General features: G+C 43.6%; 1 protein-coding gene across 1 annotated transcript in view; it reads right to left on the bottom strand.

Moving 5' to 3' along the window:
• Positions 1-11029: 11029 nt before the first annotated feature.
• Positions 11030-14451, bottom strand: part of LOC135532173 (sialoadhesin-like) — a 39535-nt gene continuing 36113 nt past the window's right edge. The window contains exons 10-15 of the mRNA XM_064959789.1: positions 13146-13361; positions 12642-13001; positions 12080-12330; positions 11588-11857; positions 11213-11476; positions 11030-11066 (exon numbers count right to left, since the gene is read on the bottom strand). Of these exons, the coding sequence (XP_064815861.1) occupies positions 12179-12330; positions 12642-13001; positions 13146-13361 (728 nt within the window). The 3' untranslated portion in view covers positions 11030-11066; positions 11213-11476; positions 11588-11857; positions 12080-12178. The remainder of the gene's footprint in view (positions 11067-11212; positions 11477-11587; positions 11858-12079; positions 12331-12641; positions 13002-13145; positions 13362-14451) is intronic.

Below are 14451 nucleotides of genomic sequence, written 5' to 3'. Positions count from 1 at the left end.
GAAGTATGCTTTTGTCCATTTGGAAGACCCATTTGCGATCATGCTTTAACTTCCTGACTGATGTCTTGAGACGTTGCTTCAATATATCCACATACTTTTTCCTCCTCATGATGTCATCTACTTTGTGAAGTGCACCAGTCCCTCCTGCAGCAAAGCACCCCCACAACATGATGCTGCCACCCCCGTGCTCCACGGTTGGGATGGTGTTCTTCGGCTTGCAAGCCTCCCCCTTTTTCCTCCAAACATAACGATGGTCATTATGGCCAAACAATTCTATTTTTGTTTCATCAGACCAGAGGACATTTCTCCAAAAAGAACCATATTTGTCCCCATGTGCAGTTGCAAACCGTAGTCTGGCTTTTTTATGGTAGTTTTGGACCAGTGGCTTCTTCCTTGCTGAGCGGCATTTCAGGTTATGTTGATATAGGACCCGTTTTACTGTGGATATAGATTTTTTTCTGTTCCTGTTTCCTCCAGCATCTTCACAAGGTCCTTTGCTGTTGTTCTGGGATTGATTTGCACTTTTTGCACCAAAGTACATTCATCTCTAGGAGACAGAACGTCTCTTTCCTGAGCGGCATGTTGGCTCCATGGTGTTTATACTTGCATACTATTGTTTGTACAGATGAACGTGGTACCTTCAGGCATTTGGAAATTGCTCCCAAGGATGAACCAGTCTTGTGGATGTCTACAATTTTTTTTCTGAGGTCTTGGCTGATTTCTTTTGATTTTCCCATGATGTCAAGCAAAGAGGCATTGAGTTTAAAGGATTGGCCTTGAAATACATCCACAGGTACACCTCCAATTGACTCAAATGATGTCAATTAGCCTATCAGAAGCTTCTAAAGCCATGACATAATTTTCTGGTATTTCCAAGCTATTTAAAGGCACAGTCAACTTCGTGTATGTAAACTTATGACCCACTGGAACAGTGAATTATATGTGAAATAATCTGTCTGTAAACAATTGTTGGAAAAACTACTTGTGTCATGCACTAAGTAGATGTCCTAACCAACTTGCCAAAGCTGTAGTTTGTTAACAAGAAATGTTTGGAGTGGTTAAAAACGAGTTTTAATGTTTCCAACCTAAGCGTATGTAAACGTCCGACTTCAACTGTATATATGTCTCTATTCCAGGGTTAGGTTTTCAGAATACTGAGGCGGCTTGTCCTATTTTTTAAATGATGCTAAAAGTGACCCATGACCATCACTCCTTATCAGCTGTATCAAAGTGGTACTGAATGTTCCAGTGTTCTAGACTAGAGCTCCTCCTACTGGCATCTCAACATTACTGCACCCTCCAGTCCTGAAATGATGTCCTCATTCATTTGTGCATTATTATAATGCCTCTGTCATATTCTGTTACACTGTATGTTTTCCAAATGGCACCCTATGTGCCTTGGTCAAAATTATTACACTAGTAAGGGAATACGGTGCCATAACAATGTCCTCAATAATGTTGGGCTAATAACAACATAACAAACTAATGAAACAAAACACTGACTTGAAAGTCACATTTAAGCACACAAACACTGATGTCTGTAGTAGTACAACATGCCACTATATTTTTCTGTTACACTGTGTATAGCAGAGGAGAGTGTTGTGTTTTCTTTAACTTTCTTTGTACATAATGTCTCCTCCATCATTTCCTTTGAACGAAAACAGCTTTTGGACATCAGAACAGTGATCACTAACCTTGATTGGGACGAAAATGTCTACTTCAATGAGTCGGAAGCTCATTGACATTCTGCTTTCTCCGGACCAGGCCCTAATCCCTGGGACTGGAAACGGCGGCAAAGTAGAGGCAGGCGCACCGGCATGCTGATGAGACTGCTTTGGTGATCAAAAAGACCGCCGTTGGCTTTTGTTCTATTGGTGAACACAACGTCACTGGAGAACGAACTGGATGAGCTCCGTTCGAGACTATCCTATCAACGGGACCTGAAAACCTGTAATATTCTATGTTTCTCAGAGTTGTGGCTGAACAGGGACATGGATATACATCTCAGTGGTTTTTCTATGCACCGTTTAATGCTAAATTGTCTAATGTTAAGGAAGTCTCAAGTTCTTGCTCACCTGAGTTAAAATAACTAATGATAAGCTGCAGTCAATACAATTTATCAAAATAGTTTATCTATATTTTTTGTACCTGTCCATTTACCAACACAAATCGATGCTGGCATTAAAAGTGCACTCATCAAGCTGTATAGGGACATAAGCAAAAAATAAAATGCACATTGAAAGACAGCATTTCTCATAGCCAGTAATTTTAATGTAGGGAAACTGAAATCAGTTTTACATCAATGCATACAAGGCCTTCCCTCCCCTCCCTTTGGCATATCAGACCAAATATATATATATATATATCCTACTTATATATCCTACCTATCAGGAAATACCAGTGATGGGCTCAATATGGAAGTGGTCCAATGAAGCAGATGCTACAGGACTTTTTCACCAGCCCAGACTGGAATATGTTCTGGGATTCATCCAATGACATTGAAGAGTTTACCACATCAGTCACCGGCTTCATTACTAAGTGTATCGACGACGTCCCCCCCACAGTGACCGTACACACATACCCAGACCAGATGCAATGGATTACAGGCAACATCTGCACTGAGCTAAAGGATAGAGCTTCAGCTTTCAAGGAGAGGGACACTAATCCGTCCACCTATAAGATATCCAGTTATGACCTTCGACAAGCCATCAAACAGGCAAAGCGTCAATACAGGCAACAGCTGTTCCGGACGACTGTGTGATCTCGCTCTCCGCAGCCAATGTGAATGAAACTTTTTAAAATATTAACATTCGCAAGGCCGCTGGTCAGATGGAACACCAGGATGTGTACTCAGAGCATGCACTGACCAGCTGGCAAGAGTCAGTCTCTCTATCCAGCAGCATACCACCCTGCATACCACTGCTGGCTTGCTTCTGAAACTAAGCAAGGTTGGTCCTGGTCAGTCCCTGGATGGGAGACCAGATCCTGCTGGAAGTGGTGTTGGAGGGCCAGTAGGAGGCACTCTTTCCTCTAGTCTAAAAAATATCCCAATCCCCAGGGCAGTGATTGGGGACACTGGCCTGTGTAGGGTGCTGGGATGTTAAACAGGTGTCCTGACTCTCTTGGGTCAAGATCCCATGGTACTTATTGTAAGAGTAGGGGTGTTAACCCTAGGGCCGAGACGGCTGGGAGGAAAGGGGACAGTCAAGGAATGTGGAAAGGGAGGAGAGTAGGGTTGAAGAGGCAGTCAGGAATCATGGGGAGAAGGATTTAGCAGAATGGTGAGATGATAGGATATAAGAGGAAAGAGTACAGTCATAGCCAAAAGTTTTGAGAATGACACAAATATAAATTTTGCAGTTTGCATGATGGCAATTTGCATATACTCTAGAATGTTATGAAGAGTGATCAGATGAAATGCATTTAACTTCTTCGGGCTAGGGGGCAGTATTCGGAAGTTTGTATGAATGAGGTGCCCAAAGTAAACTGCCTGTTACTCAGGCCCAGAAGGTAAGATATGCATATACTATTGGATAGTGTTGGATAGAAAACACTCTAAAGTTTACAAAACTATTAATTAAAATAATGTCTGTGAGTATAACAGAACTGATAGGGCAGGCGAAAACCTGAGGAAAATCCATCCAGAATATGTTTTTTTTTCCAGCTCACCATTGATTACCATGGCTGGGAATGGGAATATAAAAGGAAGACCTCCCAGATTGCAGTTCCTAGGGCTTCTGCTAGATTTCAACAATCTTTAGAAAGAGTTCAGGCTTGTTTTTTGAAAAAATAGCTGTAGTGTTTGTTGTGCATTCCGGTGAGGGCGTGCATTTCGTTATTTATCTCCGGTAAAGGTCTCCAGTATCCTCTGTCTTAAATTGTATAGTTTATTTACATATTAGGGTACCTGAGGATTGATTAGGAACGTTGTTTTATATGTTTGGAAGATGTTTATTGGTATCTTACGGGATTCATTTGTATGCATTTTGAACGAGGGAAATCCTCTTTCCTTTATCTAGCTCATCTAAGGTGTTATCATTAGTCCAACAGTTGCAAACCAGAGTTTCTATTAGAAAAATTCAGGTATGTTTATCTCAATTTTGTTCCATTTAAGAAATGTTTTTCAACAGAATCGGCAGAATGAATACACCCTGATCATTTGTAAACACAGTTCACTTTGATAGCAGCCACATGGTATTCCTTCTAGCATCTATGCGCTCTCATCCTCTCACTTTTTCCCTTCGCTTGTGGACTTCAATGCACAACTGTGGCAATAAATGAGTAAACGTTGACTTGGAAGAGTTCCAGTGTTGTGTTGGATAGTCATAGCCAACTAGCTAACATAGCGTCATTCTGTTTGAGCAGGCTAAACTAGCTAGCTGCATATGCTAGCTAAGTAAGCGAAACTTACTTTTCTTAAACTTAAATTCTGAAATCTCTCTCTCTCTCTCTTGCTTCTCCTTCATTTAGGAAGAAATGAATTTGTTCAAAACTGTTCAACTATTGTCTTTCTCTCTCTTGAGTCAACTACTCGCCATATTGTATGCTGCAGTGCTAGCTAGCTGTAGCTTATGCTTTCAGTACTACATTCATTCTCTGATCCTTTGATTGGGTGGACAAAATGTCAGTTCATGCTGCAGGAGCTCTGATATGTTGGAGGACGTCCTCCGGAACTTGTCATAATTAATGTGCAAGTCTATGGAAGGGGGTGTGAACCATGATTCTCCTAGGTTTTGTATTGAAATCAGTATACCCAGAGCAGGACGGAAGCTAGCTGTCAGGCTTCTAGGTGTCACTGAACTGGTTGAATACCACCAACCCCGGACTGTCTTGTCTAATTACGCACACCTGGTTCATATTTCCCCTGATTAGTAATTTAATATATGTTCCCTCTGTTCACCACTGTGGGGTCGGTATTGTTCCCATGTCCGTTGGTCTTGTGAGCACCTGTGCTTTGTTGTTTCAGCTTTTGTGCTGCGTGTATTGTACACTTAATACGGGTCTTGTCCCGTGTATTGTTGTGAATTTGTTATCACAGGTTTCGCCCCGTGTATTTATTAGAGGTTAAACCTCTCAATCTTGTTTGGGTTGCATCCCTGTGTTTTTGTATACGTGTTTGTTTTGGGCTTTGTCCATGTGTCTTTCAAGGCATGTTGTATATTTTGAGTGGAGTGTTAAACCCCCTCCATTACGGATTCCTCCGCCTGTCTCCAATCATTCCAACAACGTGACAATTACAGTGGATAGCCTCAGTATCACATGGGATGACGCTGGAGAGACGAAGCAGGTACGGGAGTCAAACATGTAACGGGGAGTGAAACATGTAATATTGAACGAGACAGTAACAGCGTCAGCCAATTAGTAATACAGACAAAAAACAATTAATTCAGCAGCGGGGAACAGAGCAAGGGAACTGTCAAATATAGAGGAGGTAATAACTAGGTGATAAGTGAGCCCAATTTCACTGATGCGTGTGATGAGGGAAAGCAGGTGTGCGTAATGGATGTTAGGAGTGCATGATGCAGGGCAGCCTGGCGCCCTCAAGCGCCAAGGGGGGAGAGCGGGAGCAGATGTGAAAGGGGGGGGGGCAGTGGTGGAGTTGAGGGCCATAAATGAAATATGGCAGTCCAAAATATAGCAGGCCAATGAGGAGAACGATGACACCTGTGTGGTTGTGTTGACATGAAGGCCAACACTAAATACCACTTCCAGAGCATCAGGTTGGTGCATCACAGTACGATGGAACATAATTTTACAATAGTAGTAAATCATTTTACATTGATACTACTGTCTAACCCTAACCTTTCCTCCTAAGACTTCAAGTTATCACATTGGACCTTAGTGGTGAAGCTGACGTTGTATAGCTGTGTGATGACAAATCAAGGCTAGATATAGTTTCAGCTGTGTTGGATGGGATGTTGATACTAGCATTATCTAGCATGCGATGAAACTATAGTTTCCGCTGTGTTGGATGGGATGTTGATACTAGCATTACCTAGCATGTTGTGGTCTTGCTATAGTTTCAGCTGTGTTGGATGGGATGTTGATACTAGCATTACCTAGCATGTTGTGGTCTTGCTATAGTTTCCGCTGTGTTGGATGGGATGTTGATACTAGCATTACCTAGCATGTTGTGGTCTTGCTATAGTTTCAGCTGTGTTGGATGGGATGTTGATACTAGCATTACCTAGCATGTTGTGGTCTTGCTATAGTTTCAGCTGTGTTGGATGGGATGTTGATACTAGCATTACCTAGCATGTTGTGGTCTTGCTATAGTTTCCGCTGTGTTGGATGGGATGTTGATACTAGCATTACCTAGCATGTTGTGGTCTTGCTATAGTTTCAGCTGTGTTGGATGTGATGTTGATACTAGCATTACCTAGCATGTTGTGGTCTTGCTATAGTTTCCGCTGTGTTGGATGGGATGTTGATACTAGCATTACCTAGCATGTTGTGGTCTTGCTATAGTTTCAGCTGTGTTTGAGGGGATGTTGATACTAGCATTACCTTGTATGTGGTGATCTTAACAACCACATGGCGATTAGTGTTGGTGATCACACATTCTATGTATCTTGTGGAAATGTCTGTTGTAGTTTACTTGAGACACTTACAGTATATGCGGGCGTATTCTAGTAATGTACGGGGTCTATTTCTCTTGTTATCGGGCCATAATTTATTCTTCTGTCATGGCTTACCGTCATATACCGTTAAACATTAGCCTTCAGCTCAGGTAGGCTATACTGTAGGTCTAGGGTGATTATGTAACAGTTTTCGTAGGTGGAAGAAGGCGAAGAGAACCAAGACGCAGCGTGGTACGTGTTCATGGTAAATTTAATAAAGAAACTGAACACAAGAACAAAAAAAACAACAAAGTGGAACAAACGAAACAGTTCTTTCTGGTGCAGGCACACAAAGACAGATATTTCTCAAAAATGGACAACAATAAATAGCGACCTCTGATTGGGAACCATACCAGGCCTAAACATAGAAACACAACACCTAGACATACAACATAGAATACCCACCCACATCACACCCTAACCAAACTAAAAATAGAAACATACAAACAATATACGGTCAGGGCGTGACAGTACCCCCCCCCAAAGGTGTGGACTCCGGCCGCAAACCGAAACCTAGGGTGGGTCTGGGTGGGCATCTGTTCGCCTCCGACCTCGGACTGGGGACACTTGCAGCGGGCCCCAAATAGATGGGACACTCCGGCAGCGCCGGACAGGCGGGGAGACTCTGGAAGCACTGGACTGGAGGGAGGCTCTGGAAGCGCTGGACAGGAGGGAGGCTCTGGAAGCGCTGGACAGGAGGGAGGCTCTGGAAGCGCTGGACAGGAGGGAGGCTCTGGAAGCGCTGGACAGGAGGGAGGCTCTGGAAGCGCTGGACAGGCGGGAGCACCTGGAGGGAGGAGACGGAGAGACAGTCTGGTGCGTGGGGCTGCCACAGGAGGCCTGGTGCGTGGAGGAGGCACCGGATGGACCGGACCGTGGAGGTGCACTGGAGGTCTCGAGCACCGAGCCTGCACAACCTGTCCTGGCTGGAAACTCCCCGTAGCCCGGCATGTGCGGCGGGGTGGAACAGACCGCACTGGTCTGTGCTGGCGAACCGGGGACACCGTGCGTAGGGCCATATAACCCGGGCCGATGAGACTTGTCTTGAAGCCACTCCTGTGTTGTCTTGGCTGTGGGCTGACAGTCTTTGACCTGTTGGAAGGTGAACCTTCGCCCCAGTCTGATGTCCTGAGCTCTCCCGGAGCAGGTTTTCATCAAGGATCTCTGTGTACTTTGCTCCGTTTATCTTTGCCTCGATCCTTCCTAAACCCCCAGTCCTCGCGGCTGAAAAACATCCCACAGCATGATGCTGCCACCACCATGCTTCAACGTAGGGATGGTGCCAGGTTTCCTCCAGACGTGACGCTTGGCATTCAAGGCCAAAGAGTTCAATCTTGGTTTAATCAGACCAGAGAATCTTTTTTTATCATGGTCTGAGAGACCTTTAGGTGCCTTTTGGCAAACTCCAAGAGGGCTGTCATGTGCCTTTTACTGAGGAGTGGCTTCTGTCTGGACACTCAACCATAAAGGCCTGATTGGTGGAGTGCTGCAGAGATGGTTGTCCTTCTGGAAGGTTCTCCCATCTCCACAGAGGAACTCTGGAGCTCTGTCAGTGACCATCAGGTTCTTGGTCACCTCCCTGAGATACTCCCCCGATAGTTCAGTTTGGCCGGGCGGCCAACTCTAGGAAGAGACTTGATGGTTCCAAACTTCTTCCATTTAAGAATGATGGATACCACTGTGTTCTTCGGGACCTTCAATGCTGCAGAAATGTTTTGGTACCATTCCCCAGATCTGTGCCTCAACACAATCTTTCTCTGAGCTCTATGGATAATTCCTTCGACTCGTGACTTGGATTTTGCTCTGACATACACTGTCAACTGTGTGATCATATATAGACAGATGTGTGTCTTTCCAAATCATGTCCAATCAATTCAATTCACCACAGGTGTCACAACATCCACCGAAGTCGGCTCCTCTCCCTGTCCTGGCGGCGGCGTTCGACATCACTGGTCTTCTAGCCATCACAGCTCCATTTTTCATTGTTCCATGTGTTTTGTCTTGTTTCCACGCACACCTGGTTTACATAAGTGTTCAGGCCCTTTGCTCTCCTGTTTCCATTGATCGTCCTTGAGATGTTAATTGAACTTGGAGTCCACCTGTTGTCAGGTTGTGCTCTACTGGTATAGAAGTCAGGTGCAGGAGAGCAGAGAGTTCAGACACACACTTTAATTGGCAGAAGTAACAGACGGACGCAACTGCTTCAAAAAACCTCCAGCCAAATGGCAAAAGTGAAAAGCGCGACAGTCACAATGATGCGAATGTTTAACAATTAAAAACACTTTGACTTAAACAAGTTACCCGGGGAAAAACCAGCCGGGCGCATCACACAAAACACGTAACAAAATAATTCCACACAAAGACATGGGGGGGAACAGAGGGAATATATATGTAGTGTGATTAGGGAATGTAAATAAGGTATTTCTGTATTTGTTTTTATAAATGAGAAAACATTTTGCTTCGTGAATATGGGGTATTGTGTCTAGATTATTTCATCAATTTTAGAACGAGTCTCCAATGCAACAAAATTTGGAAAAAGTCCAGAGGTCTGAATACACTGTAAATGGTTAAACATATTTCTCTGTGGTGTTTTCTATCTGAAACTAAGCGGAGCCAGTTCATAAAAAAAACCTGAGTGCCCGTCTCAGCTGACGCATCAGCTAAGATTGCACCAATTAGAGGCTAGTGTCATTTACACTGTCGTCATAAACAGGAGACCAAGGCACAGCGTTGTAAGCGTACATAACTCTTTAATGAAAGAAAAGAACACTGAACAAAACAAACCGTAAAGCTATATGGCTAGTGCAGAACAGGCAACTAAACATAGAATTACAACTCACAAAATACCCAAGGATTATGGCTACCTAAATATGGTCCCCAATCAACAATAAACAGCTGCCTCTGATTGAGAACCAATCTAGGCAACGATAGACATAAACTCCGAGACTAGAAAAACCCCAAGACATACAAAAACTAAACCACCCTTGTCACACCCTGACCTAACCAAAATAATAAAGAACAAAGATAACTAAGGTCAAGGCGTGATATACGCCTACCTTATTTGGCAGTCTTTAGGATGACCAGGTCTGCTCACCTGCTGGGGGAGTGGTATAGTTTACTGCTACCCTGAAGGAGCAGAGCTAATGAATAGTTCAACATATTTCGACGTGAAATGTAATAAAATCTGGAAATGGCAAAATCTTATAGAAAAAGAGTAGAAGCATAATCTATTCCATGTATCATCTATATACATACTGTATTGATCATCAGGAGAACAATCTAAATTCCAGCATTCACTCAAAAGTTAAAGGTCATTGTCTGGAAAACCTAATAGATTAGAAAGCAAAATGATAGTAAGAGAATAGCATTATGAGGCCGAGCTTTGGTTTGATGCTGTAGCTCTTCAGTCCAGGTTCTGTGGTGGTTCTCTTCAGTCCAGGTTCTGTGGTGGTTCTCTTCAGTCCAGGTTCTGTGGTGGTTCTCTTCAGTCCAGGTTCTGTGGTGGTTCTCTTCAGTTGTCATAATCGGTGGGCTAAGTGCCTATTTGAGGGGCTGTGTCACTGCGAAGTCCCTCACATTCTGAAAGACACATTGAATGAGCACTTTACAAACCACTCCCTCTAACATTTTTACAGACACAGACACACAGACGGCATTATAAAATACTTACCGCCAGGGTGTCGTACTCTGGTGACCTGGTCTTCATGTTCAGAGCTGTGTACGTCTCACTGTTAGGATCAGGATGGACACTCTGTCGAGAGAGAGAGACACAAACACAATACTGTATAAAAACACACATACATAAATGTATTTGCTTCCTGTCTGTTTCTGCTGTATTGGTATTGAAATAACTTTGGTTGTTGACATTATTACCAGTGTGTCTGCTGTGGCATCACTTCCTCCTGTGGATCTCCTGTAATGAGGAACAGAGTGAGTTCTGCTCTCTACTGGCCTCTAGTGGAAGTTGATATGTTACTAATACAGTACATCTCAATGAGAGACTCACCTCTTCATATAGCAGTAGATGGTGACAAGAAGAGCTCCAGCAGTCAGGACAGCCCCCACCCCCACCACAGGAACCCAGGAAAACACTGCTGCAGGATCTTGGGTTTATAAATGCATGATGTCAGAATGTAATCTGTAAAATGACAGAGCACCAGAAATAGACAGAATGTGAGATACTTACATGTAACATTAATATGGACAGGGACAGTCTCTCTCCCTATAATGTTCAGAGCCTCACAGTAGTATCCCTCTCTGTCCTCAGAGCTGATATTATGGATGGTGTATCTCTGTCCTGATGCTTTTGGTGAGATCACGTTCTTCTTGTACCAGGTGTATTTGTCCACAGGAGGGTTGGCGTCACTGCTGCAGGTCAGAGTCACTGAACTGCCCTCCACTATTTCACAGAGGGACTGACTGACACTGAGGTGTTCCTTGGGCCATCTGGTGGACAGTATGAACCAATACAGTGTCTTAAAACAGTGTTGTACATGAGGAACATCATGACACTTGGACTTATGATTGTATGAGTGAAATCAAATTTAAAATGTGTGAATCTCAGATCAAAAGAGAAGGACAGGTGAACTTACAATGAACATCTACATGCACAGAAGTGGAGTTGAGACGTCCATATTTATTCTCAGCCTCACAGTAATATTCTCCTCTGTCCTCAGAGATGATGTTAGTGATGCTGTAACTCTGTCCTGATGCTTTTGGTGAGGTTATGTTCTTCTTGTACCAGGTGTATTTGTCCACAGGTGGGTTGGCATCACTGCTGCAGGTCAGAGTCACTGAACTGCCCTCCACTATTTCACCAGAGGGACTGACTGACACTGAGGTGTTCCTTGGTTTATCTGATGGAAAAATGTGTCACAATACTTTCCTTTTGAGGTCAGAATATATATCTGTAAAATCATAATTCAAGTAAAATAGAGTTGAAATTGGAGATTATATGCAATACTTACACAACACATTTACAGGAACAAGCTTTGATATTTTGGCTCCAACTTCATTCTCAGCCTCACAGTAATATTCTCCTCTGTCCTCAGAGCTGATATTATGGATGGTGTAGCTCTGTCCAGAATGTCTCATTGACATTTTCTTGTATGTTATCTTGTACCAAGTGTATTTGTCCACAGGTGGGTTTGCATCACTGCTGCAGGTCAGAGTCACTGAACTGCCCTCCACTATTTCACCAGAGGGACTCACTGACACTGAGGTGTTGCTTTGGCCATCTGGTAAAGATTAGGACATAAAAGGTAAGAATACACATAGTATAATGCAAGAATGTGTACTCTTACCTTGCTTGTGGGGGGCCAAATAAAACCACCCGCAAGCCAAGTTTGGCCTGCAGACCACCAGTTGTGTAAATCTGGTCTATGTCATGGAAAAAGCAGGTGTTCTTAATGTTTTGTATAATCAGCGTGTAGTTCTAGAATTATATCCCACATACTCACATCTGACAGTGAGAGTCTCTTCAGCAGAGGGGAGATCCTCCTGGCCATTAACAGCACAGGAGTATCTGCCTGCATCCTCACTGCTGACTGGGTCTAGGATCAGGTACTTAGTCTCGTGTCTGAACAGACGTTGTCCGTTCTTGTACCAGATGTAAGAGGGGTTGTCCTGCAAAAGCATATGGACTCACAGAACAGACAAAGCCCCTTTCCCTCTATGATGTTGGTTGGATCCTTAATCCGCACCTGAAGACCTGGAGTAAAAAACATCATTAAAACCCTGAATCACCTGATTACAATAAACAAAGACTTTCCTACACAGAAGGTTCCTATTGTATCAATGTTAAAAAAAAGACAACACCCACAGCTGCATGGTCACTGTGGCAGGAACAGGGTTAAACACTTCTGGTAACTCTCCCCAAATCCCCATGTTTTCCACAATATTCCCAGAATCAGAAGGAATTAATCCTCCAACCAGGATTTCTGGAATTTGGGGAATGTTACCAACATGTTGCATCACCAGGCAGGAGTCACATTCACCTGTAGGTTGTGAGTTCAGTGTTACCTGTGACAGTCAGAGTTGTTCCAGGGAAGCTGTGTCCCCATCTTGATGTCTGTGTGTTGAATATGAACTTGTACTCAGCAGAGTCCTCTTCTCTCAGATCTGTGATTCTCAGGGTGGAGCGACCTCTCTCCTTCTCTCCAACATACTCCACACGACCTGCATACCCTGGGTCTGTGGTTAGGTCCTCAGGGATCAACTCATCCCTCCACCTGTCACTCTGTTTGGGACTAAACCAGAGTGTTGATGTGATCGTATCATAACCACTGTCATACGTGGAGGATATATCCACTGATGACCCCTTCAAGGCACAGACTCCCTGATGGGGGTAAGTCACACTCCAACACTTCTGACCACGGACACCTTAAACAATAACATGACAATATAGTGTTTTCTGTATTCTTTTCTCAGATCTTTCTGTGTGATGAGTGTTTCAGATGTGTAATTCCCCAACATGAATGAATGTAGCCTAATGAGGAGGAATACTGTAGTTGAATCTACACTCACACACTGCAGGAGAGTGGAGATCCTCATGGCCTTTTACAGCACAGGAATAACTGTCTGCATCACTAATGTAGTCTGAGTACTGTCTGGAGGTGTCCTCCTTTACTTTGTTTCCGTTCTTGTACCAGATGTAGGTGGGGTTGTCAGTCAGAGTACACGTGCCACAGTTCAGGGTCACCCATCTTGAAAACAGTGAAGTTGTCATCTTTACCTGAAGATCTGGAGAGAAATACAACACATTAAATACTGTATGAATTTACTGAGTTCTCTTCTAGAAATGATGCAAGCCAGTCCTATTACAGTCTGTACAGACCATCATCCTGACCCTTATACTGAATAAACACAAGACATGTGTTGAACTAACCTACAATAACTAGACTATTCATTTTGTTTGAATTCAAATTACGTTAGTCTGTAGATTGATAATGCACATTTGTATCGAATCTTGGTCTAGTATTTTAACACAGTATTTATTACCTATGACAGACAGTAACTCTGTGTCATACTGCCCTCTCGGATCTGAATAAACTATTTTAGAGACAATAATGACAGTCATTCTCTCTCTCGGATCTCTGTTTCAACTACACTGAACAAAAATATAAATACAACATGTAAAGTGTTGGTTTCATGAGCTGAAATAATAAATCCCAGAAATGTTCCATATGAACAAAAAGCATATTTGTCTCATGCAGCGTGACACATCTCCTTCACAGAGAGTTGATCAGGCTGTTGATTGTGGCCATACACGTGGTCTGCGGTTGTGAGGCCAGTTGGACGCAATGCCAAATTCTCTAAAACGACATTGGAGGCGGCTTATGGTAGAGAAATGAACATTAATTTCTCTGATAACAGTTCTGGTTGACATGCCTGCAGTCAGCATGTCAATTGCACACTCCCCCAAAACTTGAGACATCTGTGGCATTGTCTTGTGTGACAAAACTGCACAATTTATGGTGGCCTTTTATTGTCCCCAGCACAAGTTGCACCTGTGTCATAATAATGCAGTTTAATCAGGTGAGTAAAACATTTAAACGTGTTAACCCTCGCAAGGCTGCAGGCCCAGACGGCATCCCCAGCCGCGCCCTCAGAGCATGCGCAGACCAGCTGGCTGGTGTGTTTACGGACATATTCAATCAATCCCTATACCAGTCTGCTGTTCCCACATGCTTCAAGGGGGCCACCATTGTTCCTGTTCCCAAGAAAGCTAAGGTAACTGAGCTCAACGACTACCGCCCCGTAGCACTCACTTCCGTCATCATGAAGTGCTTTGAGAGACTAGTCAAGGACCATATCACCTCCACCCTACCTG

Source organism: Oncorhynchus masou, chromosome 5, assembly GCF_036934945.1.
Source record: "Oncorhynchus masou masou isolate Uvic2021 chromosome 5, UVic_Omas_1.1, whole genome shotgun sequence".
Classification (NCBI taxonomy): Eukaryota; Metazoa; Chordata; class Actinopteri; order Salmoniformes; family Salmonidae; genus Oncorhynchus; species Oncorhynchus masou.
Note: the sequence above shows the minus strand (reverse complement) of the source record. Positions and strands in the feature narration are given on the sequence as shown.